General features: G+C 40.3%; 1 protein-coding gene across 16 annotated transcripts in view; it reads left to right on the top strand.

The window, feature by feature from the left end:
• The window catches only part of BAZ2B (bromodomain adjacent to zinc finger domain 2B), a 183,149-nt gene that overhangs the window by 151,994 nt on the left and 18,361 nt on the right, over nt 1-12,794 (top strand). For all 16 annotated transcript variants that reach the window (XM_033165568.1, XM_033165616.1, XM_033165599.1 and 13 more), the window contains 6 exons: nt 3,026-3,166; nt 3,955-4,209; nt 6,016-6,230; nt 6,737-6,811; nt 10,379-10,622; nt 12,175-12,237. In XM_033165568.1, the coding sequence (XP_033021459.1) occupies nt 3,026-3,166; nt 3,955-4,209; nt 6,016-6,230; nt 6,737-6,811; nt 10,379-10,622; nt 12,175-12,237 (993 nt within the window). The remainder of the gene's footprint in view (nt 1-3,025; nt 3,167-3,954; nt 4,210-6,015; nt 6,231-6,736; nt 6,812-10,378; nt 10,623-12,174; nt 12,238-12,794) is intronic.

Genomic DNA, 12,794 nt, shown 5'->3' with positions numbered 1-12,794 from the left:
TGCAGGGGGCTGTGGTTGCTTGGGAACCCACAATTATATAATTGTGGGGGGCAGGCACCCACAAAGTACAATAAAAGCCAGCAGGCACCAGCGGCGCTGCCTCAGAGAGAAGCAGCTCAGCTCCGCCCTCTGCAGCCAGCCAGCAAAGCACCCTTTCCGGGGGGGGGGGGGAGGCTCGGACATGGATTGTTGTGGTGGTGGGCTCCCACAATCCTGAGGGCAAGATGGCACCCCTGCTCATAAGCATACACCCAGTGGCCCAGACCCCATTGTCACAGCCAATATTGGGCAGAGGGTGGAAATATCATAGTGCATGGTGACGAGAGAGATCCCATGGTAGAAGAGCCACCACTTCCTAAATCCTCCTGGCTCACTCCAGTTAGGGCAGAAAGGGGGGGGTGTCACATTTTTGGGCTTCCCCCATTTCCCCCTGCTATTGATATTAATGAGAGGAGAAATTGCTACAGCGCTAGCATAGTATTTTGGCCTCTTTAGGAGAATGGGGCGTGGTGCATGGTGTTTGATCCTGTGGATCCTAGACCTCAATACCCTGCCCTCTTTCAAGCCTACTGGTGGTATGTTTAAGCCTGTGGAGGTATATTTATGACTGTGGAGCGCTCTCTCTCTCTTGGCATATATGGAGTGCTAGCCAGGTTGAAAGCCCTACTGACAAAACTCCTTTCCACTGGTATAGTGACACCTACACATTTCTTAAGGCCCATCAGTTGGTTATTACTGGTGACTGGCTTTAAAATTGCCACCATGTGTTATTTGTTTGTTGATTCTATATCTTTGTTGTTGTTGGTTTGATTATTCTACATCTTTATGCTGTTTTTTCTTAATTTGCTTTGGAAAGCATCCTGGGATAAATGTTAGGAAGGGTGGCAAATACACACAGACACACACCAACGTGCGTGTTTCTGCAGTGCATCCATGGTTTGATCTGCCAGGCTGTCCAGTATTTGTGGGGTTTTATTCCTTTTGTATCTGCCCTGTGTAAACTTCTGCTTTATTAGCGTTCTTTTATTCTCTTTGCGACCTCCAGCATTCCCTTGTATCTTAAAATTTATGCCTTTTAAATTTGAGTGTGAGTCACTGTCGCAGAAAACAGATTCTCACTTTTAATTAAGCCCAGAACAAAAATCTAAGGTACCCAGCAGCATCATAAAAGCAAAAAACATTGACCATATACCAGAGGTAATATTGCAAATGCACTGGCAGAAAGGCTTTACAGTCATAGATGTTGTAAAGTTTTATAGCAATTGGTCAGAGCACTCCTTTGCATTGCCTATATTTTTCCATAATGCTGTGTTGTCTTAAAACAAACAATATAATTTTACATTCCTCACTGTAGATTCCATCCCTCTGGAAAGAACACTCATTTTCCTGCCTACCCCCACCCCCTACTTGTGTAGATAAAATGAACAAGTTATTTGTGTATTTTCCTCCTTTATGGCATTGATAATACGTTAAATCTATGAACGCACACAAAGTGCCTCATTTTTATTATTTAAATTGCTGTCGCCGGTGGGTTAAGATTGGGCCCCTGCACTGTGGTTTCCATTAAAATTGCTGTCCCCCTTGAATCTGCTATCTGCCTTGTGAGGGACACATAATATGGGCAAGAAAAGGCAGTGCATTAAGAGGAAGACTTAGCTGAACAAATATATTACAGTATTCTGCATTATTTCGAAAGCCACAATATTATATGACCACCTGCAACCACCTCTGTTTTATCCTTAGTAAAACTTCTCAGCATCAGTCAAATCAAGTAATTGTTTTAAAATATTTTTTTTCCCCTATACCATCTGGTAAGAATTCATTTGATTGTATTTCTCGAGGCACTGATTCAGATGTTTTGTTTAGTAGAGTCTATTCCAATATGCCTGTGTCTGTTCTAAAGCAGTTTTTGGGTCTCATTCTGCACATATATTTGTTGCATGTACTTCTGCTATCTTTCTTGTGGCTTTGGGGAGATCTGTTAACGGCTGATAGTTGCCCATAAGACAAGCTGGAATCCTGCCAACATGAAACGACCCCCCCCCCCCCGTACAAAGGAAATTAAGACAGTGGCTTGGATCGTAACTCACATAATGGCCCTTTCCCGCCTCTCCCTTTCCTCTACAGCTCCCTGCACACCATTGTACCTTGGAAATCCACTCCTTCAAAACAGGGTGCCATCTTTCTCTAGGAGCTGCAGCAGAAGAGAAGATTCCCTCCTCCCTCTGCTGCCGGCCATCCACTGCACAAGAGCGGCTTAGGATGCAAGAATGTATCCTAAGCATTTCTCTTTTTTTGAAGACTTGCCTTCTTTTGGAGCAAATCTCTGGGCATATACCCATGATTGGTAACCTCAAGGGTCAAAAAATCTGTGCACCTTCTTGGTGCATAGCAAATACACTCTTCCTATTTTACTTAAGGAGCAGTCACTCATTTGAGCACAAGTACTCTCCCTCTCAGCCACTGTTAGTTAGTTAGTTAGTTAGTTAGTTAGTTAGTTAGTTAGTTAGTTTAATCTATTCAAAAAGAAGAGGTGCTGAGGCCCAAACCTGCCCTAGTCACCATGCTACACAACTCTGGGAAAGCTCCTTAATCCTAAGGATTTAGGAACAGGCTGGGGTTCTCCAGTAGTGAGAGAAAGTAAGTATTCATGAGACACTTGTGTATGTTATTTACATACTACAGGATTAATTCTTTACATTGAAAGCACATTCCAGAGCTGACCACTACTGAGCAATGGCAGAAATTTAGCATTGGGCAAGTCATCTGTATAAAATGGGTGTCTCTTGCAAACATGGGCATTTGCTCGAAAAAGCAGTATTGCAGATCATCTAACCCTCAGGATGGTTCTTCCTTTTTTAAAAAGTTGGGGTTTGTGTGTGTTGCCTTTTATTTTAAATCCACATGGTTTAATTGCTGTAGTGATTATTAAGATTGTATAACTACTGCTTTTCAAATTCTTAAATTGCTCCTTTGTAAGTAGAATGTGCGGCATTAATTTTCTATCCTTTCTGTGCTATTTAAGGAAAAGGAGCGGTTAAAACAAGAGAAACGTGATGAAAAGAGATTAAATAAAGAGCGTAAACTGGAACAGCGAAGATTGGAATTAGAAATGGCTAAGGAGCTAAAGAAGCCTAATGAAGATATGTGCTTAGCAGACCAGAAGGTAATCAGAATAATGTAAATTTACTTTTTACTTCCTTGCCCCTTTTTTATGTTGCTCCTCTTTTCCTTCATCTGCCATTGTTACAATAATTAATTTTTCTTACTGTGGCTGCCTTTCCAACCATTCCTCTTTTACTTTAGATTACTTGATAATATTATTTCAAGTGTGGTCTACATTCAAATTGTAATTCTAAAGTAAATATTAGGACAATGGTATTCTTTGCTTTTTTATTATTAATCAGCAGTGGACGTTAGAATGTTTGGACCTCAGGTGGCCTATTTAGCAGACTTTTGCCAAGCCAGCTCTTTTAGAATTCTCCAGTAGCCTCCATTATGCCTCTTTAAAAGTTTTGCATTGCAGCTATTTCCATCGTTTCTGCTTGTGTGCCTTTCCAAAGGCAGCATCCGGTTGCCCCACTGTTGGAAAAAAGACGTTGGATTAGATAGGCTTTTGGTCTGATACTGCAGATACTGCAACTTCTCTTCTCTCTCTGAAACTGAAATTTATTTGTGATTGCATTTGTATTGTAATACTGTTCATGTATACAGTCTGGAGAACTTTAATTATGGGGCAGCATAGAAATACCATTCATAAATAATAATAAATATATGGTTGCTGGGAAAATATGGGTGTTTCCCTCCCCCCCAAAAGTAGCTGCGCTATTGTGATTTGGAGTGTGTGAATGTCATTAGGCACTAATTGGGGTTTATATATTTATTTTTAGATTTTTACCTTGCATTAGCTTTGCAAGCGGTTTTCATTCAAGGTGACACTTCTCTCTTTTCCAGCCTTTGCCAGAGTTGCCTCGCATCCCGGGCCTGGTTCTCTCCGGAAGTACTTTTTCAGACTGCCTCATGGTGGTGCAGTTTTTACGCAACTTTGGTAAAGTCCTTGGCTTTGATGTGAACCTGGATGTCCCTAGTTTAAGTGTCCTTCAAGAGGGGCTGTTGAACATAGGCGACAGCATGGGAGAAGTACAAGACTTGCTTGTGAGGCTGCTCTCAGCTGCGATTTGTGATCCAGGACTGATAGCAGGATACAAGGTAATGGATACTCTTCATGGTAACTTTGGTGTGACACAGGAAAAAAAAATCCATGTCCCAGTTTTCACAAAGAGAAGAGGAGGATATAAATGTGTGTCTGGGCTGTACCACTTCAAAATCCCAGATTTTGTAGTAATTGAATGCTGTTCATAACAAAACATAAATCCCTATACATAAATACAAGTGGGGGAGTGGAGACCCTTTTGTGTCAGGGAAGCTCGAGTCCCTGTTACCTACTCTATCTGCAAGGGTTATTTACTTTTTTATTGTATGGAGGAGCATTCGGTCATGGGAGTCCCAACTATAACCTGAAGTGGTACTGCCTAAAAAGCAGGTTTAGCTCTTCATCTGCTATCAAGCAATGCATCAGAGGCATCTTTAAATGTCAAAGTGTATTCTTGCTAGAACAGGTTGGACCTGCAACAAAATGTTACAGTGTGCAGGTGTCCAGTTCTCTATGCCAGCCAGCCATGCTTTCTTCAAGGTTGCTGCATTCTATTTCTACCCCAGCCCCATTTAGTGGTTGATTTTTTTTAACAATATAGGTTGGTGGGGTGGGAGGAAGGAGGGATGCAGGGAGGCGAAGTGGCTCTGGCCTCTTCCTCGTCACAGTGATGCTGCCACTTGCTGAAACAAGGATGGGGTGGGATGAATGCAGGGGCGCTGGTGCTGCCAATCCAGAGCTCCTCCCCTAGCCTCACTGCTGCCTCATCCTGCCCTGGTGAAGGGCAGTGGCATCAAAGGGAGAGTGCCACAGCCACTTACCCTCCACCCCCCCTTGCCGCTGCTGCACTTCTGTTATAAAACGAGGCTACAACCATTTGCTCACTTACCCTATTGAAGTCATTGTGATTTTTACACCCAAGTCCTGCTTGTGGGCTTCCCATAGGCAGTTCTGGCTGGGCACTATGAGACTAGGATGCTGGGATATATATGGGTTTTTGGCCTGATTCAGCGGGGCTTTTCTCATGTTCTTTGATCTGGGGCAGCTGCTTTCCCTGCTCCTTCAGCTAATGCAGTGCCAAGAATCCAGTGCACGGTAGCACAGAATTCCTAGTCGTCTAGTTTTCTGTAAGTTCTGGGCATCATATGTCATCAAAGAACAGATTACTGTTTTTATTAACTGTTAAAGGCAATTTCTGCTTTCATCTCTGGATTTCAAAAGGGGTGAGTACAATCTAGCTCTTAAAGCCTTATAAATCCATTCATCAAAAGTTATTCCAGACATTGCTTTATAAGCATGTCTCTTATCACTGAATTGGTTTCATATTAAGGTTATGATTGCAATCAAGAATTACCTAAATATATTCCCTAGAATTTTTTCAGAGACTTTCCTCTGATCAGCTGTCCCCTCATGTGACCCCTCAAACTGGTTATTAAACTCAAATTTTTGTTCTTGAATCACTCCTGAGTTTTACCAGCCAATGAATGAAGCTGTTGCCAAGCATTCATGCCCCTCTTCGCTTCTTTCCTTTCAATAGTTTTTGCACAAACCCCCAAACTGTTAAAGTCAACAGGAGGGATGTATAAATTGCTTTTGTGTAGGGAAGGGGCTTTCATTCAAAAAGTGTATGCATTTTAATATAAAAAACCACTTAAATTTAAAAACCAGCTTCTCAGCTCTGCGAGCAAACTGTGGAGATGAAACAAACTAGCTAAATAAATAAATAAGAAATTCGGGGGTGTCAATGGATGGTGGTGCCCCTGGCTTCTGGCTTAGCATTATTTCCCCTAGATTTCAAATAACAAAAATGCATTTATGCTGCCATTCTGAACAGTTATTTTATGAGCACACTTCTTTCTCAGGCCAAAACAATCCTCGGGGACCATTTGCTGAACGTTGGCATCAACAGAGACAACGTATCTGAAATTCTGCAGATTTTCATGGAAGGCCATTTTGGGCAGACTGAACTCACAGAGAGCTTGAAAACCAAAGCTTTTCAGGCGCACACGCCGGCTCAGAAAGCCTCTGTACTTGCCTTCCTTGTTAATGAGTTAGCATGTAGCAAAAGTGTTATAAGGTAAGTAAGTGCCTTGTGCATGCTGTGAATTTTATATTTCCATTCAGGTAACAAGAAAATAAATAACAACAAATCAGCAGTAGTTTTCATAAGGTGTATTTAAAGGTTTGAACCTCAAAACCTAGGGATGAGAAACCTGTAGTTTTCCAGATGTTCTTGGACTCCAACTTACATGAGCCATCATGGGCCAATAATCAGGGACGAAAGTTGTAGACAGACAACATCTGAAGAGCCACAGGTTTGTCACGCCTGTTCTAAATACTCTGTAGCAGCCAGGTAAGTGTTATCTAATTATCTAAGGCGGGTTGGCTAACAAAAGCCTGTCAGAGCATCATGCTTGTTTACCAACGTGATATTTTAACTAACCAACTATAATATTTATTCATGATACATGTAATATGTAGTAGGCCTATGTGTATAGTGAGGTGTCCTTTGAGACTTTTTTTAATAGATGACATCATTCAATTAATTATCTAAGTAATTAAACTTTTTTTCTGTTTTAACAGTGAAATAGATAAGAACATAGATTATATGTCAAATTTAAGGAGAGATAAGTGGATGGTTGAAGGCAAACTTCGGAAGTAAGTGATATTTCTTTTAAATGTTCCAGTATTTTGCATTCATTTAAATTCGTTATACAGAGTAGATCCAGAGAAGGAATTGTGTGATATAGAGGAAAAAAACTTTTAGTAACTCCCATTATTAAATTAAGATGTGAATTTATTTTTCACATAGTCCCATGGCTTATCTTTCACAATCCATTAAAGCCACATGAGGTTTGGTGGATTAGAAGGATTCAGAATGAAAAGAAAATCATTTTGCATTTTTTTAAAAGAAGTAAGATCACTTCTCATTTGAAGATGTCTGGAGCTGTCAAATTGTTATTGGCATTAGTAGAAGCTGATTGGAACCTTCATTGTGCAAAAAGATTTGCAGGGCCAGATTGTTAATCTCTAATCACCTTTAAAAACTTGCAAATCATTCATGTAACTAATTAAACTTACCTCAGATTTTGCTATATGAGTATTTCCTGTGGTACACCTAGGGAATAATTCAGTTACTGAGGTAATCTGTATCTGTTTGCTAAGCATAAACTGTCAAGTTTTTAAGGATGATAATATATGCCCCCTATTTTTCTCCATTATGCAAAACAAAATTCCATACAGCAAGTATAACAGCTCCATCTACCATAGAATTTTAAGTTGAAATGACTGTGAATCGCAGGAGGTATGCATAGCCATGTGGGTATGCATAGCCAGGCTTCATTTCCTTTTCCTCGGTCATTTTTCTTTCTTGTCTAGCAAAGCAAGGAGTCCTTACTGAGTTCCTTGGCTTCCAATGCTTGTGTCTCTAATCCTTTTTCTACCTTCCCCTCCTCCCTTAATGCACCAAAGAAGGAAGAAGGAAGAAGTAAAGGAGAACAACAGGAGAGAAATAGAAGAAATAAAAAGAGACTTAAAAGAATTTCAGGAAGAAAAATATGTGAACTTCTGCTGATAGTAATGGCTCCCAATTCATGCAGGGTTCATGATTGTGTCTGTGGGGCATGTCCAATCATTAACTTCCTTATAGACCCGTACTATATAAATTCCATCTTTCTGTCTGTGGGAAAATGAAAATTTGATGTTTCCCAGCAGCCCACTTTGGGAAGATGCCTCCTTGTTGACTCTTACCTCAGGGGCAACTTTTAGTCTTCTTTTTCCTGTAAGTACTAGATTGCTGGGTGGGGTGGAGAGTTCATGGTTCTCTCATTCCTTTGGCTTTCCTTTCAAGAAGTTGGCAAACAATCCTATATAAACATGGCTTTTAAAAATCTTTTTCTTCTTAGTTAACATCATCCTTAGCTTTCTGCTCACCCCCGCCCATCATACATGGCAATTTAATTCCTTCCTTCTCCATTCATTCTTAACTGTCGTGTGGCTGAGCTACTTATTCAACCGGAATTCCCTTTGCAAATTGGTTTTTACCTCATGATCACTACCTTTTTTTAAAAAAAATATTGCTGTACATCTGTTGAAGTCTTGCAGAGAAGTATTTTTACTGGTCAGCTTTCAGACTGCACTCCCTTTCTGAGACATGACATGAATCATAGAATGGTAGAGTTGGAAGGGACCTCGAGAGTCCTCTAGTCCAACCCCCTGCAATGCAGGAATCTTAACTAGATAATACATGACAGATGGCCATCTAACCTCTGCTTTGAAATAAACAATAAAGGAGCGTCCACCACCTCTCATGGGAGTCTGGTCCACTGTCAAACACCTCTTTTTGTCAGAAAGTTCATCCTGATGTTTAGTTGGACTCTCCTTTCTTCCATGGACCCTCATTTGTGTCCTGGATGCTGTAGTGCTCCTTTGTACCTTTACATGTTGTCTTCAGTCCTTAGCTTTAGCAAAAGAAAAAACTGGCTCACAGTCAACTGATGGCATAATTTGTATACTTGCCTCTTTGCCACAAGGCAAAATCTGTGTACTCATAGCTGTTACAACTCAAACAAACGAAGTCAGCAGCCCCTATTTAGAAGACTAGAATAATTCATACTGGGTTGCCCTTCACATCAGAGCTACCTTAGCCACTTTGTCGTGATCTCCTAAGGGAATTAAATATGCATTTTTTAAACTAATGGGTTTCGGAGTTGCAGATTAAAAAACAAACAAACTTCAAGCTCACTGTCCAGTCCTAAAACCTGTAATCTGAGCCTTAAATATTCCAACAGCTATGCCAGTGCAAGACCAAAAATGCCACATCAGCTGGTTCTGCAATAACAGTGATGCAGATGTTTACACCTGAGGTGCCTACATTTCTTTGTATGGACTGTTTTTTAAATAAAATAAACAATAAACTGTAAGCAGCTTGACTGCCTGCCAATGATAGCCTTTTTCTTTTTAGTTCGTATTTTGGACTGGGAGAACAGTTTATTTAGAACTGTTTATTAAGAATAGCTAAGAATACTAGGCGATCTTTGATTCTTTACTTACACTTTAGAAACTGATGAGCACCCTCAGGCTTGGCTCCTTTTTAAATCATAGGCTTCTTCATGGCTACTTTTTAAGAAGCCAGCCACACTGCATCATTTCTACTTGCTGTATGGAATACTGTTTTGTTAAGGCAGGAGAAGAAAGGAAGAATGAGACGTCTAAATTCATAGCAGCATTAGTTTCTCATAATTTACCTACTTCTGCCACCCTGATTCATACTCTTACCGCTTTCCTTTTCTTCCTTCTAAAATCCTTCCCTTTTCCAAGCACACAAATTTTCATATCTTTTCAAATTCCGTTATATGCTAGAATGTTGCAAATGGATATTTGGCCTGGCTATTAAAATACCTCCTAGGTTGTTTCAGTATATTTGCCTGATAGATTCCTGGTAGCTAGAGCTATAACATCTGCTGTATGGGATCTTGTTTTGTAGGGTAAGAGATGAGGAAGGGCTACTACAACTGTACTTACTGGTATGTAAGTTTATTTTGTTTCATAAAAAATGAAACTAAGGCTTCTGCCGCCCACAGTGCTTCAAGATTAGCCTCCTGCATAATGCTCTTTCCCGCTTAATTATGTGAATTAGAATACAGAAACTTGGGGAAAGTTTTGTGTTCAAATAATCCACAGTCAAATGTAACGCTATTCTCACCTATGTGTAAGCCGGTTTTTATAACCTTTCTAACACGAGTTTACTTTTAAAATGTACATTAAAAAAGGAGATGACGTAGATTTATAAATCGATGAAAAGAGGAGCACAGCTAAAGAGTTGCTTCTTCAGCTTATAGGAACAGCTGTTGAAACCTCTTCTTGTCCTGGAGTGCTTTATGCAAGATTTTGTACATGCAGTAAAATTCACAACAGAGCTAAAACATTCAGTGAAGGACTAGATCTGTTTTGAAGAGGCAGAAGCTTTCTGTATCCCAAACATTCACGTCAAATAACAGTTAAGATTTTTTGGTTTGCACTGAGTAAATATTCATCTCAGATAGGAATCCATGTTGGTGAACTACTTTTTTCATATGCTGAGCCAATGGTGCCAAATAACAAGACAACTGAAAATTGCTAAATAACAGGAGCCTAAGCATATGACTTGCCCTTGGTGAAGTGTGGAGGAGTTCCGTATGCCATGGCAACATTTGGTAATACTGTTTATCTGCCATGTGTTTAAAGGCTTAGGATCATTCATGCCAAGAAAACGGGCAAGAGAGATGTTACAGGAGGGGGTGATTTGGGAGAAGAGCAGCATTCATTGGGTACACCCACGCCAGGCAGAAAACGGAGACGAAAGGGAGGAGACAGCGATTACGATGATGATGATGATGACTACAGTGATGATCAAGCAGATGAAGATGATGAGGATGATGAAGACAAAGATGACAAGAAGGGGAAGAAAACAGATCTTTGCGAAGATGAGGTGAGGAATTCTAACGCCTGCTCAATTGCTTAATCCATGTGTTAAGGTTTTAAACCAATTTTAGCCAACGTAGTGCCTTCCAGGTGTTGTTGGATTCCAGCTTCACCATCCCTGATCATTGGCTGTGCTTGCTGGGGACTAATGGGATCTGGAGTTCCAAGAGTATTTGGAAAAGCACAGTACCAAGTACCCCTGAAGTAGCCTTTAAAATAATTCTAGTTAGAATTCTGTAGATTAAAAGAAACTTTAAGAGTGACTGCATTTTTATTCCAAAAGTGCTAAGAGAGCACATAATTCCCAGTAATTTACTTGCGCACCTTAGAACCATAATTCTATGAGGGATTTCTAAGCTAGGGCCAAGATACAAAGAGCTGCAGGTTTGTGCTAGATTTTTTTGAACAGCTGCTTTCAAAACTTCCGTCAGTTTTAGAAGCTATTTGCTGGGCTGCTGTTTGGGGGCAAGGGAGAGCATGAAGCCCCCTGAGCTAATCTCATTGTTCTTTCAATCCTGGCCCTAGGTTCATATTCTTCTTAAAGAATTCCAATGTTTCTGTCCATCAAGGAAAATTTGCAAACCATAAACTTTAATCAGTCTTTATTTTTAAAGTGTCAGTAACAGTGGTACAGCGTGTTCTTTGTATCAAATTTATCTCACAAAGTAGCATTATAGTTTCATACAAATGTTGAAATACACTTCTAAACTCTCTCCAAAGACTGATAGTCCATTATTGACTATGAGAAAAATGCTTGGAATGAACTTTCAAGGAGCATGGCTTTTTTTTTTTTAACAGAACCTTGCTAACTAAATTATATTTTAGAATATCTGACACCCTTGGGCTGCAGTCCTCAGGTGAATGGCAAAGGGTGGAGTCCAAGAGTATTGATCACCGAGGGACCACTAACAAGCTATTTCTGCAACAGCTGATAGAGTACTAGGATAGGGGTAGATGGTACAGGAGGGATGAGTTAAAGCTGATGCACTAAAGGGCTAGAGGCAGTGGTGGTGCCTCCAATTGAAAGTCAGATGCTACAATTGTTGTGTGTATCAAAGTTCTATTCTGTTTGTTTTGAAATACTGTGAAAGGAGGTGGAGTATGTTTGGTGCGCAGATTTTGACATTCCATTCACCAGTTCAGCAGAGACACAGGAGGAAAGAGGGTATCACATGGGCTTTCTTAACTGTCTTGCCCTATGTTAAAAAAGGTACTGTGGCCATTTAGCACAGCATTCCATCCTTGCCCAAGCTATCAGTCAAAACCCTGAGTTTTGGGGAAATACAGCCAAGGCTTGTGGGCCAATGAGGTCTTCTCTGTAGCCTCAGCATAGGCTGCCATACCTGTTCATCTATCATACCTGTGCCTGGTTAAGGGAATTAGGGTGTGTGAAGTTGTTGCAGAGATAAAAGATCCCATGATAAATACATGTCTTTGTTAAGATTTAGTGATTTTTAAAGGCATACCCTATGAGCCTCTGATGTTACATTAGCAGCCTATAAAAACACAATTAGTATACAGTGAATAATGCCCTACCACATTTTGTTTATTGGTGGTAGGATGATGGGGACCAGACAGCAAGTGTGGAGGAGCTAGAGAAACAGATTGACAAACTGACTAAGGTAAGCTGCCTCCGTAAATTAAAAGTTTGCGCCTTGTATTTAAGTGTGCATTATTTAGATAGCTGACAATTTTCCTTAAAGAGGTCTTTAGTATTCATTCAAAATAGGCATTTAGTATTCATTCGAAATAATTGGACTTAACTGCATCGGCCTAACCAGGGTCAACCTTTACAGTGAGACAACAGAAAGAAACAGAATGGCTCTAGTATGGATTGGGGGAAGAGAAGGGCCATTAGTATTAGGTGCAAAATATTTAAGACTAGCCCTGTTCCTGAGGGTGCTTCCAGGTGGGGGGCTTAATATTGTAAAGTCATCATTCAAATATCACAAATGATTAATTGCTAACAGATTTCAATTGTTTTCCTTACTAGATTTTCCCCAGAAGGGGCAAATCTGTATTAAATTGGGGGCAGGGGGTTTATGCCAACCTTATCTGGACACTGTGGAGAAAAATGTGTACATGTGCATTAACCATTCCATAATAAACAGCTGCCTGGAAGCATCCTAACTTAATCTAAACCTATTAGAAGAAATAAAGGGAGTGCAGGAATGCAAGG

Source organism: Lacerta agilis, chromosome 1 (genome assembly GCF_009819535.1).
Source record: "Lacerta agilis isolate rLacAgi1 chromosome 1, rLacAgi1.pri, whole genome shotgun sequence".
Taxonomy (NCBI): domain Eukaryota; kingdom Metazoa; phylum Chordata; class Lepidosauria; order Squamata; family Lacertidae; genus Lacerta; species Lacerta agilis.
The sequence above is the reverse complement of the archived record's forward strand: the minus strand, read 5'-3'. Positions and strand labels throughout refer to the sequence as shown.